At 46.6% G+C, this 17,450-nt stretch overlaps 1 protein-coding gene across 1 annotated transcript in view; it reads right to left on the reverse strand.

The window, feature by feature from the left end:
- LOC144773831 (interphotoreceptor matrix proteoglycan 2-like) overlaps positions 1-17,450 on the reverse strand; it is an 896,924-nt gene that overhangs the window by 124,955 nt on the left and 754,519 nt on the right. The window contains exon 13 of the mRNA XM_078658926.1: positions 36-255. Coding sequence (XP_078515052.1) covers positions 36-255 — 220 coding nt within the window. The remainder of the gene's footprint in view (positions 1-35; positions 256-17,450) is intronic.

Genomic DNA, 17,450 nt, shown 5'->3' on the forward strand with positions numbered 1-17,450 from the left:
TGTATTGCCTTTATCTACTGACATAGCAACATTACCTGATTCCACATCCAAGGAGTACTTATCAATGGCCAAGTTCATGGTTTGATAGGCAGTGTTGCAGAAGTCTTCCAGGATGATGTACACAGCGTTGGTTACATTGTGAGGCACAGGCTTAGCAAACTTCATCCGGCTATTTACCACAATGCTTCCATTACGGAAATTTAGAATTTCTAGGTTCTCAAAGCCTGTTAAATTGGATTGAAGGTAGGGAACCAGCTGAAATACAAAAACATAGATATATCTAGATAGGAATTGTGAAATACAAGGACCTGCACAGATAATGCAACAATATAACTTGTTTGGCCGATTGACAGAACAGCTCACATCCAACCGATAGTAATAGGTACTGGTGCTGCTTCGAAAATGGAACTGTTTAGCCTCTGATGGTTATAAAGGGGATCTTTAACAGCTTTATAGATACAAGAGACAGCTGTCCTCTGTGTTAAATAAAAAGCATGTCGAGTAGTGAGGGTTCAAAAGAAGTATTTCTTACCACTACTACCAGACTACCATAATACTCAACTGTTTAGAAAGACAACATCTGCTGGATAAAGAGGTTGGTCTGAGACGTAGCTTCAGCTGTGGCTAACTAAATAGCGAGGTGCAGCAGCTGTCACGTTTTCATGAACAACATACAGAGCTTTTAAAGGTAGTCACAGATTGATTCACGAGTCAATAAAGACAAAATAATGGTCACATGTGTTGCCACGCTCATTTTAACCTTGAAACTCAACAGGAGTCTATGTCTGATCGAAGAGTCTCACCAGAGGTTTAGTAGGATGACGGAGGTGCTTTGTGTCTCCCACACTGAAGGTCAGGTGAAGTATGACTGGTATTCTAATTCCCAATGTCTCAGTCAAGTATGCCATGTTGCTGATGATGATCAGCAGATGGGAATGCTGATGAGATGTTTCTATCTTCATACCTGTCCATGTGAGAGGAACATTTAGGGCCCCATTCACAAATGAAAATCTACACATGCATATTTACTGCAAGTGTTACGTTATCAATGTTTTTACACTATGAGGGTATCCAGGTGCTCTACTGAAGGTGTGTGAGGCAGCCCTGGGGGTTTACTCAAACAGTCAGGTCTTCAACTTCTTCAAGAAGAGAAAAGGAGACTCTGATGTGTTGTGGGAGGTCGTTCTAGACTTTAGGGGCTCCGCTGTGTGATGAGCGGGGTGTGAGGGGCCAGCAAAGCAAAGGTGTCTGGAAGGTTGGTGGAAGTGACTGCGGCTGTTCAGTTAGGCAGGGCCAGTGTTGGAATGCTATGTAGGTGCGGGTGAGAAGTTTTAAGTGTGCACACTTATGTATCTGAAGCTAGTTGAGTTCCCTACGGTCTGGTGTGTTGTGGGCTTGGTGTGGGAGGTTGAGGACTACTCTGGCACAAGTAAATTTACTCTTACACTTTTGAGTAATTTTGCTATTTTTTGGCTAGTCATCATTTACTGGTGTAATGGTACTCAGAATTGTAGACTTATAGGTTGCCACTCCCTTAATGGAATGGATAGAGCCTAATTTACAAGTGCAAAATTACCACTTGTAACTTTTCACATGTAGGTGGAAGATTGCACCACTATCGCAGACATCTCCTTATGGTAAAGAGTAGGGAAAATGTAAAAGTTTATTAAATGTAAAAAATAGTAAAACTATATTAAAATGTTAAGTTTTAATGAAAATTTATTAACAAAATTTCATTCAAATATAAAACAAAATGTCAAAAATGCTACAGCATTATAAATATAATTTTTAATTAAATAATAGTTTGGTTTTTAAAAAATATATTTTTATTTGAAACGTTGAGCATCACAAAATCTCATGGCATACACAATGATTAGGCCTGTTGCACTATTACCTTTCACACCACGTATGAAATAGTTATACATGACTTCAGGGATAACCAGAGCGACAGTACAATACAACAACCCTGCCCCCCACCCCCCTAATCAGACAGTTGATCAGTCTCCAGTCTTGGTGGTTCACATATATTCCATCTGAACTTATTCCAGCCTCCCCAGATTATTTCCCACTTTTGAGGACATCCCCGAAGCACATATGCCGCCCTCTCCGCCACCATAGCTTCATCCATGTCTTTATGGTTTAACTGTTTTTATTGATTTCAGCAAAAAAAAACAAGGGTAGCACTCCATGTACCTTCTAGTCATGAGCTGTGACATCGAACCATACAATCAAATAAAGGCCATGATAAGCACGTGTCAACGAACAGGGTACAGTCCCGTAAGTGCTGGCAGATGGTGCGCAGGAATGAAAAGAAAAACAAAACTCAGAAACCTCCCTCCCCCCGTCCCAACACCTCCCCCCTCCTCCCCATCCAGTGCTCCCATTCTGTCCCCATTCTCTCCTCGTCCCTGCCTCCGACCATGCCCCTAGATCTATGCCTGCCTTAAGAATCTGCCTTCTTTGGTTCCATAACTCAGATATCTGGGACAAGTGATTTCTCTAAATTCAGTGGATAAAAGTGTCAAAAATGGTTGCCAAAGATCATCATATTTGTCTCCCTCCCCTGCCATAGTGAGTGATATCCGGAAAAGTGCCTGTTGTCCTGTCGTCGCTACTGGAGTAGCATTTAACCTGTCTGCAGCTGCTGTGCTCATTTTAATAAGGACTTCGCAACTGGTGTGGCCGCAGAGGAGGGAGAGGCGCCGGCCCCGGGACTGCGAGGACCAGCATTCTCCATCTACAGCTGGTCCTCTTCCCGCGTGAGCCGCGCCCCCTCACAGTGCCACGCCCTATCATTTCCTGATAACTCCTCGCGGCCCCCGCTTCGCGGGAGCCGCTCGTGAAATCCGGAAAAGTGCCTGTTGTCCTGTCGTCGCTACTGGAGTAGCATTTAACCTGTCTGCAGCTGCTGTGCTCATTTTAATAAGGACTTCGCAACTGGTGTGGCCGCAGAGGAGGGAGAGGCGCCGGCCCCGGGACTGCGAGGACCAGCATTCTCCATCTACAGCTGGTCCTCTTCCCGCGTGAGCCGCGCCCCCTCACAGTGCCACGCCCTTAGCACAAACTTGCTGATTTAAGTCCTGCCTGTTACGCGCATCGCGGGACGCGCGCGGGACAGAGCCCGGGGCGAAGCCCGGGCAAAGGGCGGGCCGTCTAAGGCCGTCCAAGGTTGAGCAAGGACGGGACGGGCCACCTTATTTTACCTTTTATCCTTTGTGGTGTTATACTCTGAATTGACACCAAAATATTTTTCTTTTTGTATTGATTTTTCCACCTAGTCTACTGCCTCTGCTATAGAGTCTTTTCTTCCGGGATAAGCGCGCCCAGGTACCTTTCGGTATCTGTTTGCGCTTTTTAATATCACGGAACTCATCACCTACTCTACCCCCGGTAACTAGCATCATAACACCTTCGACCTGACTGAATCTAATTCGTATGGCATATAAAAAATTACGATCCCGTACCATTTTTATGAAGAGAATGGGTACTGAAGAAGCGGTAAGAAAATGCTCTGCGAAAGCAGTAAAAGATGGTCAGCTGATCGGAACCCCTGCCATCAGCAAATATTTTTCAGCTTTATCTTCCAAAAAAGATTCTTCTTCACCTGCCATAGATTTGCCTGAAAAATTGGAACAAACTCCAAGTAAAGAGATCTTGGACTTGTCTCCTATGGATACAAAGTCCATTGCAACTACAAATGATCTCGGTACTTATCAAAAACCTCAGGTTTCGCCCTCCATACAGGAGTTTCAAACATCTATCCTTGACTCATCAAATTTTAATAATATCATGTCAACAAAACAAATAAATCAAATATCGGATATCGAGGATCTCTGTCCCAGTGATATAAAACCGATGGAAAATATATCTGAGATATTGTTAAATCCTGGAAACTCTCACATCGAGCCTCAAAAAAAGCACTCTGATTTTAAAATTGATTTGGAAACATCACTGGATACATTTTTACCATATAATATGAATTCCACTAATATGGCGACACCAATTTCAAAGGCTCTATATACTTTGCAGGAAATACTCGAATCAGTACTTTCTTTTTTAAGCAACATTTTAGAAAACTCTGACCAGACCCTAGATGTTCAAATTGGCATTTTGAAATTTTTGGTGGAAGAAAAGAGGAAAAACGAAAAAGAACATAAGGATCTAATAATAAATAATACACAGATCCTGGAGGAAAGTAAAGAAGTACTCAAACCCTCTCCTCCTACAAAAATTTTCTCCCCTGACCCACAAAGTTCACGTGATAGCAGTACTCAAACTTCTGATCAGGTCTCAGTCAATCAATCTAACGTTACTTCTAAGAAAGACAATAAGGAGGACCGAATATATTCCTTAAAGAAATTGTTTCAAGAGGAGCCCTTAGTGAAAACTAAAGACTATCCGATCTTCTCAGTGCCAAAGAACGTTAATATGCAAAAAGAAACGGATGAAGGAGATGAAATAACAACTCATCGTCCAGGATTAGTTGAAGTCGGAGACCAAACGTCCCCCAAAAAGAAAGGTAATAAAGAAGTAAAAAGAAAATTAAGAAAAAGGAAACCACTAAGAAGAATAAATAAAAAGAAATCGAGTAAAATCAGATTCAAAAATTCAATTAATGATCACAATAATGGAGAAAGTGAGTCGGACAGAGTAATAGCCGGTCCAATATCGGCAGAGGAATCAAGTGTAATAAAAAACAAACTACCTACGAAACTATTAAATCTCAAGGCTCCTGAATATATACCTTCCCGAATGAAAAGTAGTAACGAACACACACATACTGAAACCAGATCCGATAAGATATCATCTACTGGTGGCCACCAATCTATGACTAAATATCTGCAGTTTGAAGAACTTTTCCCAACTGATGATTTACCGCTCAATAGAGGAAGGATAATCAATCTGCTGCACCAGATCTATATGCTGAAATCCATCACGAGTAAAGAAATAGATCTGGTAACATTCCCAATTAAAGAAAATTTGAAAATCGTGAAAGTAGCTTTCTGGTCATCCGTTGTCCCTGGAATCATCATAAGGGAAAAAGAAACATTACACAAACATGGCTATGATGTCATAGAAATATATCCAACTAGGAACTATACAACTAAATCAATTGGTCTCCAGAATAGTCTCTCAGATACCCCAACAAATAATTGGGATTCAAATATCTTTGAAAATGTTGACTCGGAGCGAATCAGTTCTAGGAAGGATATTCTGAAAATTCAAGTTCAGGATGGCCAAAGGAACGTGTGGAGCCAATATCACGAAGAAAAAGAGATCAGAAAAATAACTGAATCTTGGGCTTGGTTATCTGAGGCCTTAAACAGCAATAAACAGGCTCTGCGATTGCATTCTACTGTTTAACAACAATTTAAAGATTACCTCATGGAATATAGCCGGAAAAACCATCAATAAAATGAACATAGCTTTAAAAAACAACCCTGAAATATTAGCCATACAGGAAACTTGGGCTGTAAAATCATTCAATCAGAAGGGCTACTATGTCTATGACATTCCGGCTATAGCAACAAACAGAGGTCATGCCAAGGGTGGTTTGGCTATTCTTTTGAGTGAGGGAAATCAATGGTCCCAGGAAATAATCAACTCCAAATCAGATAATTTCCAATGCATCAAGGTTATGTTAAAAACAAATAATTCTGACCAAAAAAAGGCTCTTTTACTTTTTAACATGTATATTCCCCCAGGTTATGTTCATGATGCTACCTTCGTAGAAACTATTGAATCAACAACTAAGATAATCGAAGAGCGAGATAATACAGCGTTTCTGATTATGGGTGATATCAATGGGAAAATCTCCAATTCAGAAATTGGCAAATGGGCTGAAGCATATGAAGATGAAGCAATTGATTTGCCTACCCCGATATTCCCTAAAGGAAAAATTGCTGACAAAAGAGGGAAAATGTTATTAGCACTACTCCCTAGCATCAATGGGTCAATCTTGAATGGATGCGTAGAGGGTGACAGACCAGCCTCTTTCACAAGACGTGGAAATGGATCCCTCTCAACCATTGATTATCTAATATGTAATATAGAGATAACAGACACGTTCCATTACTTGAAAATTAATTTCACAGACGAAAGTGACCATGCGCTTCTTTGTTTAAATACTGGATGGTCGCAACACTCTTCCAAATTAAGTCCGATTATGTATCCTAATGGGAATATTGAAATTAATAAAAAGCGGAGACGAATTTTTTGGAACTCTAGGACTCTAGATTTTATTAATACAAAGATCTTACAAAGCAATCTTCTATTAAAAATATATTCGGAGGATCAAATAATAAATTTTGAATGTATAATGACAAATCTGAAGACAATTCTGCTGAACAGGGAAAATCCACGTCGAAATAAGATTTATAAGAATTCTGATGAAAATGCCACTAGGAGGAAACTCAACAAACTTATACGAGGACAATTTCTAAATTATTCACCTACAACGCAGCTAGAGATAAATAAATTGAAGAACCAACAAAGAAAAGAAAAGAATAGCAAAAAACGACGGCTACAGGATAAAAACTGGGTGGATATTCACGAGGCGGCAAAGCAATATAACCAAAGGAAATATTGGTCTATGATAGCCAAAATAACTGGGTCTAAAAAGAAGCTTCAAACCATACCAGTACCACCTCATGAATGGGAAGCTTATCTAACTGACCTATATAAAGCAAACTCAACTCAAATAGAAAGTAATGCTGCTGAACATTGCATGGAAGATAATCTAATATCAATCGGAAAAACTACAGCCTTTTCCATTGAAACACACATTAGAAAAGCAAAAAACACCTCTGCGTCAGGCCCAGACTTGATACCGATCAAAATTTTGCAATCTAACCCTAAAGAATGGAGTCAGTTATTAACATCACTGTTTAATTTTATCTTTTGCACCAGAAGAATACCAGAATCATGGCAGGGAAGTACAATAATTCCCATACACAAAAAAGGTAACCAAAACATAGCTAGTAATTACCGGCAAATTGCACTGATGGACGCAACAGCCAAAATCTTCGCTGCGGAAATACTAGATAGATTGAAAGACTGGTGCTTTTCGAAGGGAATAATACCTATGTACCAAGCCGGGTTTCGCCCCAACCACTCAGTAACAGATAATATCTCTATTCTTCAAACTATACTTGACAAATACATTGGGAGGAAATCGCAACCAGTGTATGCTGCATTTATAGACTATTCCACCGCATTTGACCGCGTTGATAGGTCAACATTATGGAGAAAATTGAGAAATCTGGGGATTTGCGAAAACTTATTACAATTAATAATTATGTTACACACTAATACCTGGTCCCAGGTGCAAATGGGAAGTGAGAAAGGTCTGACGAAACCAATCAACACTATGAACGGTTTAAAGCAAGGATGCCTTCTGGCACCAATTTTGTTCTCGCTTTATTTGAGCGATTTACCATCATGCCTACAACAATGCAATAGCTTGCCCCCGAAGGTTGCTTCTCAGAGCATACATGCGCTGTTGTATGCAGATGACATAGTTATGTTAGACCTTACTCCCTTTGGCCTGCAAAATTTATTGGATTCCTTAAATGTTTATTCGAAGGATCATTTTTTAGTTCCGAACTTATCAAAAACTAAAGTGGTAGCGTTCTCTGGCCGGCAAAAAAGTGCCAAGTATTGCTGGAACCTTGATGGGACAAGAGTGGAGGAGGTAGAAGAATACACCTACCTTGGGAGGATTTTTGCAAAGAATCTGCAAAATTCTAAACAAATAACAAATCTAAAGAAAAAAACTGAGATCCACGCTGGGGCGCTCTCTAGGTTGTATACTGCCACAGGGAATAGACATTTCTCCTCTCTGCTCAAAGTGTATAAAGTAAAGATACCTGCGGTCCTGTCATACGCAACAGAACACTTACCAATATCCCAATGGTCTTTTATGAATATAACAGAAGGAAAGATTTTGAAAAGAATATTAAAGGTTTCAGTATCAACACCTGTACAGGCTATCAGACTGGAATTTGCACTAACAAGCTCGTACGCCACAGCTGTGGCAAATGTCATCCGATGGGCGTATAACATCTTGCATGCGAAAGAAGGATCACTTAGATTCTTGTTAAAGACTGAGATATTTAACCTAGACTCCCGGTATCTTAATTTTTCCAAGAATATGTCTGAAGCATTTAAAATTGCAAACCTTACAAAAGAGATCTTGTTATCCTGGTCAAAATCCCAGCTAAAACTCTTTTTGAAATGCTTTACTCCAAGGTTAAGTTATGATCTTGACTTTATGCACTGTAGTAAGCTATCTACGTATAAAATGTTCATAGAGTCACTGGAATATAAGCAATTGAGGCCATATTTGGGGCTCTGTCTCACTCATGGAGCTAGAAGGTCCATAACTATGTTGCGATTAGGCATCTTACCTGTTTCTGTCTTTACATCGAAATGGTCACCAGGTCACTCTCCTTTATGTAATCTCTGTTTAGGTGGTGATCAAGACATTGTACATATTTTATTTGTTTGCCCTAACGCAAGTGTAGTTAAAGCGCGGATTAGATATCTTCAACCAATATATCAAAAATGCAACATTACCACAGTAAATAGTTTAATATCTTTATGTAAACATCCAACAGAAGAATGGGTTTGTTATCATTTCTATAAATTTTTAAAATCTTTTCTAACATTATATTGATGTGAATGCATATCTGCTGTAAATGTTTTTTTATTTTTGTGGTGCTCAGCTGAGTACCAAAGCAAATAAAAACTTTTTGACTTTGACTTTTTTTGTGAGTGATAATTTCTCCATACCGAGTACGTGCCACAACCTATGCAGCCAGACTGTAAAGGAGGGTATGGTGGTAATACTCCAATGTGTAAGTATGTTTTGCACCGCAGAGCCTAGTGCAATAGCTATTTGTCTGCCCCAGCGGGAGCGTAAGGGGTAGGTCAGTGGGTTGGAAAGCCCTAGTAGAGTATACGCTGGGAAGCGCGGGAGCTCTGTTTCAAAGTGTTTGTCCACCTCATTTAACACTTGCGTCCAATAAAGTTGAATCTGATCACACTCCCACAGCAGGTACACCAAGTTGCCAACCCAGCCACATCCCCGCCAGCACGATGCCTCTCTACTGTGATCCATCTCATGTAACCGTTCTGGAGTATAGTACCAGTATGTCACTACTTTCGTAAACGTCTCCGTGAGCCCCATGTGGTATGCCGAGTGGTTGGCCCAATAGTAAATCTTCTCCCATTCCTTATGACTGAGGGTCCTACCTAGTTCCCTCTCCCATCGCTCCTTGCCCGGGTTGTGTATGTGCGTTTGTGTGACCTTCAGCATTTTATAGAGATCGGAAATAAGTTTGGCATCCGTCGTGCGGGAGATGAGCCACCTCTCGTATGGGAAGAGCCGTCTATCTGCGCTAGTGCGTACTTGTGGTTGCAGTGCCCAGTGCCTCACTTGCAGGTAGCGTAGCCGTTCTGTTTCTGGAAAGCCATACTCTTGTTTAAATTGGAGGAAGGGAACAACTCCCTCAGCTCCATAAATGTGATATAAGGATCGGCATCCTGCAGGTCTCCAATGGGCGAAAGTCGACCCCACTGTGCCCGGGGCAAAATTGGGATTATCTACCAAGGAGTGAGCGGGGAAGGGAAGGTCGTAAGGTCGTGTGCAATGTTGGTGGCGTCCCACACTTCCAAGGGAACCCGTGTTATGTACGAGGTGTACAGGTTAGGTGGTCGGTGGTGTTTGCGGAGAAAGGGAACTTCTTGTAGCGTGCGACCTGCCACCGCCTGAACTTGGAATAGCCAGTGCTTCTCTGAGTCCCATTTGCTCCATTCAACTAGGTATCACAATTGTGATGCTTGGTAGTATTTGTGTAGATCAGGGATCCCCAACCCTCCCGTCTCTGGGGCAAGCATGACCAGCGTTCTTCGCATTCTGGGCTTCCGGCCCTGCCAGATAAATTGGGCTAGCTCGGATTGTGTTGCCGGATCCATCCAGCGGGCGGTCGGAGCGGGAGAGCACGAAAAAGGTAAAGGATCTGAGGTAAGATAGTCATTTTGACTGCCGCAATCCTACCCAACCAGGAGAGTGGGTAATGTCTCCACCGGTTTATCTCACCCCGAATTTTCCCGCGAAGCATGGTGTAATTGGCCGCTGCCATGGTGGAAAGTGAGGAGGCCAGCTGTATCCCTAGGTATGAAATTGTGTCTGTTGCCCATTGAATGGGAAGGAGGCCTTGTAGGAAGGATCTTGTGGAGGGGGACAGCGAGAGATCTAAGGCTACTGACTTATCCCTGTTCATTCTGAACCCGGCCACCCTAGCGAAGGTGTCTAGATCGGCTATACACGATGGTAAGGCAAACCGCGGGGTATCTAGTGAAATCAGAATGTCATCAGCGTAGAGGCTGATTGTGTGAATATAGCCGCCGAATTTAATCCCTGTGACTTCTTGATTTTGTCGTATTTTCTGCGCTAACGGCTCCATATATAGAGCGAATAAAAGGGGCGAGAGTGGGCATCCTTGAAGCGTGCCCCTCTCGATGTTAAAACTAGCAGAGCTATAGCCGTTCACCCTAACTACCGCCGTGGGAAATTTGTAACAGTTAAAAACAAAAGTGTGGAATTTCTCCCCAATTCCCACTCTCCCCATGACCTGCTCCAGGTAAGTCCAATGGACACCGTCAAACGCTTTTTCTGCATCTATCGCAAACATCATGCATTCCCCAGGCAATCGAGGGGCCCTCTCTATTAGGTGGATAATCCGTTTGGTATTATCAACTGTCTGGCGCTCAGGGATAAAACTTGCCTGATCAGGGTCTATGAGTCCAGGCAGGTAAGGGGCCCATTGGGCCGCTAGGATCCCGGTATACAATTTGAGATCCACGTTCAACAGAGATATCGGCTGGTAAGCCCCGCATTTAGTTGTGTCATTCCCGGGTTTCGGGATGACTGCAATCGAAGCCTGTAAAAGGTCCGGCGCTATTGCTCCGTGTTCCGCAAACATGTTGAACAGTCGAGTGAGGATCGGGGCGAGTACAGCGCAAAATTTCTAATAGAAGATTGTGGGAAAGCCGTCCGGCCCATGAGCTTTTCCCAATTTAAGCCGGGAAATAGCAGCAATGACCTCCTCCGTTTGGATATCCCTCTCAAGATATTCCGTTTGAGCAGCGGTCAAAGAAGGTAGCTTCACTGAGTCCAGGAAGGAAGCGGCCTCTAAGCCGTTCAACTGGCTGCCAGTATAGAGGGTAGCATAAAAGACTCTGAAAGCCTCCGCTATCTCAGCGTCTTCCGAGACACAAGACCCATCCGGGCAAACTATTTCCTTAACCTTTTGATGCTGACGCGCTTCACGTAACCTATTGGCCAACAGACGGCCACACCTGTCTCCCCCAGTGTAGTAGGCATGTCGCAGCCGTAGGGCCGCAAATTCTGCGCGGTCTTGGTCCAGGGCCGTTAGTTGATGACGCATGGCTTTAAGTTGCCGCCATACTCTGGGGGCTCCCGTTCTCTGGTGCATTTGTTCTAATTCATGGACGCGTTACATGAGTTTGTCACTTTTATGCTGGCACTCCCTGTTATCCGCCGTCGAAAGGGCTATAAACTCCCCCCGAATCACCGCCTTCAGGGCCGCCCACTGCGTCGCAGGAGTCGTGTCCGAGTTGGCGTTATGAGAGAGGTAATCACTAACGGTGTTCTGAATGCGCTTCACCACGTCGGCCCTATGTAATAGCGTGTCTCTGAGGTGCCAGACTCTGGGGGGGGCGTAATGTAGGCGGGAGTGTGAGTGTGGCAGTGACTGGCGCATGATCTGAGAGTGATGCTGCGCCTATCTCAGTTGCTGTCGTGGCTGTGCACTCTGGGCCCGAGGCCAGGAAATGGTCTAATCTGGCGTATGTTTTGTGTGCGTTAGAGTAGTAAGAATATTCTCTATCTTGGGAATGAAAGCTGCGCCAGAGGTCGTGTAAGTCTAGGTCCCTTAGGCGCTCCATGCTGGCAGCTGAAAGTGTGCCTGTTTGGTGGGTGCGTTGACTGGATCTATCTAAGAAATTATCAAACACCAGGTTTAAATCACCCCCCAGGATAATGTGTCGGTCTGGTGTAGCGGTGGCTTCAGTAAGGGCAGTCTGCAAAAACTTTACCTGACCTTCATTTGGGGCATATAGGGACCCGATGGTGAATGTGAGGCCTCCCAATGCAAAGCGGTATGTCGGAAGCCTCCCCTTAAGTTCTGCGCTTTTATGCAGTACTTCCCCTTTGAATCGCTGCACCACTAAAATCGCCCCTCCCGCTGTCTTTGTGGGGTTGGAGGAGAAGAACTGCATGGGAAATTTAGGAGAGCGCAGCCTATGACAATCGCGCGCTAATAGTTGGGTCTCCTGGAGTAAGCATATGTCAGCTTGAGCATTTTCAAAACAGGATAAAATTGTGCATCGCTTAACAGGGTTATTGAGACCCCTCACATTGAGGGTCAAGATCTTAAGGGTGGTGGGAGGCATAATTGTTGAGGAATCCATTCAGGCTGGCGTCTGAATCCCGGTGAATAGTGTTGGTAGTGTAAGCAAATGTAAGGCATGAAGGGGGCTCCTGGCCTAGTGGGAGCATGCCATCCAGAAGCCTAAGTCGGACATGGAGCACTGGATACCCTCCCCCATCCCAACTCCCCCAAGCCCCCCCAAAACCCCTCCCTTCCCTCTCCTCCCCCAGAAAAACCCAAAAGTTCAGAAGTCCATAGTCCATCACCTCCATAGGCAATCAGGTACGTTTTAACAAGGGGTAATACGATCAGATCAGAACACTCCCCCCTCCTGCCGACGACCCGGCAAGAAAAATGAACATCTCTCATCTGTAAGTGACGTAATTGTCAAAGTCAACTGGGGTGCGGCAAGGCCAGATCCGAAGCGACCGCCTCCACTGCAGCCCGCTGGCCTCCTTTAATCTCAGTCGCAGGTGACTTTCTGAGATGACATCTCCTGCCTTGCTGGCACCACTGGGAGCCCGGGGCCAACGCTCCACCAAGGCGAACCGGTGGGCCATCCTCCTCCGTGGGTGGTTCTATCCCTTGCAGGCGACAGGCCTCCTGCAATGAGCGGAGCTGATAAAGCTTGTTCTCTAGTTTAAACACTATATGGAATGGGTGGCCCCAGCTGTAAGGAATTTGGAGCTGTTGGAGGTGTGCTGTGACAGGTTTGAAGGTCCGCCTCTTTTGCAATGTTATCGCTGACAAATCTTAGAACAAGACCGGTGTTTGGTTCTTGAAGGATATGGGATGCATCTGTCGGGCTTTCTGTAGAATGTCCTCCTTTGTCCGGTAGTCCTGCACACATACTAAGATATCCTGTGGGGGTGCCGACATGGCCCTCGGGGGGCCAACTCTATGCGCTCTGTCCAGCCGAAGTTCTGACTCTAGCGGGCATCCCAAGATGTGGTTAAAAAGTTCTCTGGAAAAACCAAACAGATCCTTGGTATCCTCGGCCAGTGTTACTCCTCGGATTCGAACGTTATGGCGACAAGACCGGTTCTCCAAATCCTCCATGTGGGATTGCAGATCCACCTGCTGGTCATGGAGCCGTAGAATCTCTAGCTGTAGGGCGTCAATGTCCGTGTCGAGTCCATCGGTCTTGGTCTCTAGTGTCATCACACGTCCCCAAGTCCGTCAACATCTCTGCGGACCTCCTTGAGCTCCTCCGAGAATTCCTTTTTAAAGGTGTGGATGTCATCCCTCAAGGCCGTGAATAATGATTCTAAGAAGGCCTTCGTGATGGGTTCCGCGCCGTCTGCAGAGCCCGCGAACTGACGGGCGGCAGCCGCAGTCATGTCCTTGGGTGACTGGGTCACCTGAGACTTAGCAAACAGGTCCTTAACAGTTTTGTCCTTTCGCACCCTCGCGCCAGACATGATGCTTACGTACCGCACTGGGACCTCTCTTCTAGAGTCTTTTTACCAGGCACTAGGTGTCTGTACAACCTATTCCACCACAGCGCGGTAACTCTCAATTGTCGCCTCTTGTGTGATTGTCTGCGTGCTTGGCAATGAAGATGTGCTGTGACTGGCAAGGCAACTCCACTGTCCCGCGCTCTGCCCCAGGTCAGACCTTTCTCACACCCGATCCGCTCACCAAGCGAACCCGCAGCAGTCCACGATGGGGCCCCGGTCTCCCGCTCCACCTAAACTTCTCACTAGTCTATCGGCCGGCGTCACCTCGTCCTGCAATCACTCTATGATGTCCGCCGAGCTGCCCCCAAGTCCCCAGCACAATGCGCTCCACTCACCAGCTGTAGTACTGGACCCACCCAGTGGCCCCGATCGTCCAGGCGTCCGCCTTTCTGCAGGATGGCGGCCCCTCTGCACCTTTACTGTCCCTCTACCAAGCCGCCCTCTTCCAGTGGCGTCGGAGCCAGTGCACGGCCACCGTCTCCACAAAGGACAAGTTCTGTCTCCGGCTCACAACTAATTGGCTCACGGGGCCCCTGCGGCTCGAGGCTGGCTGCTCACCCCCAGCCCCGGCGGGCTCTTTTCCGGCACCTGCAATTGGTTTCGGGCCCAGTCGGTCAAGGGCTATGTGCAAGTCCCAAAGTCGCACCCCTCGGTCCAGCTCCTGCTGCACACCGCCCAGTGAACTCGCCACAGCCTCCCCTGCAGCAACGTGGCTCTGCCCCGCTGGCCTCCGACTCCATCCGGGCAGTCGCGTATCGCCGCCTCCGCCCTGGGGCCCCTCCAGTCGCAGCTTAGCTCTTCAATGCCTCATCCGTGGCCCAGGCTCCCGGGGGGGAATGCGCGGAGGCAGGCGCTCAGGCTTCCCGGTGCCGGCCAACCCTCAGCTACTACCGGCAGTCTCTATGGGTACCTCAGCGCCACAGGCCTCGTAGCGCCTCCGGCTCACTCGATCCGTTCGCCGCGCCGACCTTGCAGGGGGCCCGCGGCTCGGACCACGCCGTGTCACTGTTCGGCTCCTTGCTCTGGGCGCCGCTATCCTGAGGGCTGCCAGGCGCTGTCTGGGTTCGTGCCTGCTAGGCGTCTCTCTGCCGGGCTCCGCACTCCGCGGTCAAAAGTCTCTCCGGGCCGCCGAAAAAGTAGCGGGCCCTACGCCCTCCTCCGCTTCCACCGTCTGTGCTCCCCGCTGTCAGCCCCGCTTGGAGTGGATGCCTTGTCTGCCTCGTGCGATGCTTGTACCTTGCTGCCACCTCCCCGGCGATTATCTGGTCGTCTATGTAGTCGTGGCACCCCGCCAGGCGCCTCCCGATCGGTCACCTCCCACTGTGCTGTGACCAAAATGGCGGCTCCTCTGCAGTCTCCCGCGACACCTCCGCTTCCACTACAGGAGATCGCCACCACACCAGTCTGCTTCATTCACGGCCGGGAACCGCAGCTCTCGGAGCCACCCCGGTGGGCTCTCCTGCTGGTCGGGACACTGCTGTCAGGGCGCGATCTCCGGATCTTCTGTCCTGTGGGCCGCACCAGCCGTTGGTCTGCCAGACCCCTCCAAAGAAGCCTCCTCAGCTGCTGTTTCGGGCACCGCACGGCACCAGTTAGGGTTAGGGACACTCGGCTCGAGGGATGTGAGCCGACCGAAGCTATATCGGCCCCAAAGCCAGTGCTACCATAGGCCGTCGGCGGGAGCTCGGAGTCAGAGCGTCCTCTCACGCCACCATCTTGGTCATGCCCCCTCATCCATGTCTTTAGACCATTCTTGCAATGTAGGTGACTCTCCTGACCCCCACCTTCTTGCTATATTCCATTTAGCAAACGTGAGTTCCAGTGTTGGCCAGTCCTACGCTGGGTGGGTTAGGTTATTTGGTTCCCACATATTTAGCAAGCATCGTTTTGGTTCTGGAATCAGTGACACCCCCACAGTTTGTGATAAAGTCCTCATTATCTTGACCCAGTACGCCATAATCTTCGGACATTCCCAAATAGTATGGTAGAAAGTACCCTCCTCCCCACAGTCTTGCAGACAGAATTGATGTGAAGCCGTCCCTATTTTGCCGAGGGTTACTCTGGTGTAGTATGTGCGATGAAGCACTTTGAGTTGTATCAACCGCAGTCGCGCAGGTATTGCAACTTTCCGAGGAGACGATAGTGCCTCCTGCCACTCCGTGTCATCAAATTCCCCCAAGTCCATGGACCATTTCAGTCTAAGTGCCAACATGGGGTCAGGCAAGTTGTTTACCAACTTACGATAAGTGAAGGAGGTGGCACTTTTTGCATATATTCAGTCAACAATCTGTCTTCTAGGGGGGTAGTGCCTGGCACAATGTTGCCGGAGGGCAATACCGCCTGTAGTGCATGTTTGATCTGCGTGTATCTGTAAACCTCTGAAAAGGCAAGTTCATATTGGACCTGCAGGTATGCAAATGGGACCACTTTACTCTTCCCCCAGAGGTCACCCACCGTTGATATGCCTATCGCATTCCATTTGTCAAATTCTTTACTATTCCTAAGTCGTCCAAGCCAGTGAGAAGTCCAGAGTGGTATCATTTGTGTGATGACCCCTGCCATCCCAGCCTGGCATGTGCCTCGTACCATATGTGAACCATGTGTGCTGTTGGCCCAATTAGTAGTCTGGATTTGTGTTTGTTATACAGGACCGACAGGACCCCTTCCTCCCCTAGTCCTTGCCTATCCGCCAGAAATGCAGGGTCTGTCTAGAGAGCGTGCATCCAGCTGTTAACTACTTTTAACTGGGCCGCCCAGTAGTACAATTGTATATTTGAGAGGGCTATACTGACATCCTACCAGCTCCTGACCAACTTATCCTGCGCAATGAGCGCTGGTTTATTTCCCCAGATCAGACCGGAAACTTCTGATGCGATTGTTTTGAAATAGCTCAGAGAAACTGGGTATTCTCTAAAACATACAAAAAGTGTGGGAGCGCCATCCTTTTAAAAAGCGCTGCCTTTCCCAGCATTGTCAACGGTAGAATGCGCCAGACCGTTGTGTCGCGCCGAAACTGGTCCATAGGGGGCCCAAGATTTCTCTGAAAGAATTTGTTAGGTTTGGGCGTAACGTGAATGCCCAGATATTTGAAGATAGCCTCAGTGATCTACAACGGGCAGTCCCCTGGAAGCGGCGGCGGCGGGCCATGTAATATAAATAGCACCCACTTGGACCAATTAATGGTGTATCTGGATACTCAACCTAAAATCTCACAAATATTTAATAGCACCAAGATGGAGCACCTAGGAGATGTCAGATACAGCAGCACATCATCTGCATATAGGGAGATGCGGTCTTCCCAGTTTAGTGTCTATTTGAGCCCACAAATCATAGGCTTCCACCTGATCCATGCCGCTAGTGGTTCTAACACAAGTGCGAAGAGCAGCGGGGATAATGGACACCCTTGGCGCGTTACAAGTATCAGCAGGAAGTCTCAAGATATATGGCCATTGGCCGCTACATGTGCTAGGGGTTTAGTGTATAATAGTCATATCCACGCACAGAACTTCGGGCCAAAGCCTAAGTGTCCTAG

This window comes from Lissotriton helveticus, chromosome 8, assembly GCF_964261635.1.
Source record: "Lissotriton helveticus chromosome 8, aLisHel1.1, whole genome shotgun sequence".
Classification (NCBI taxonomy): domain Eukaryota; kingdom Metazoa; phylum Chordata; class Amphibia; order Caudata; family Salamandridae; genus Lissotriton; species Lissotriton helveticus.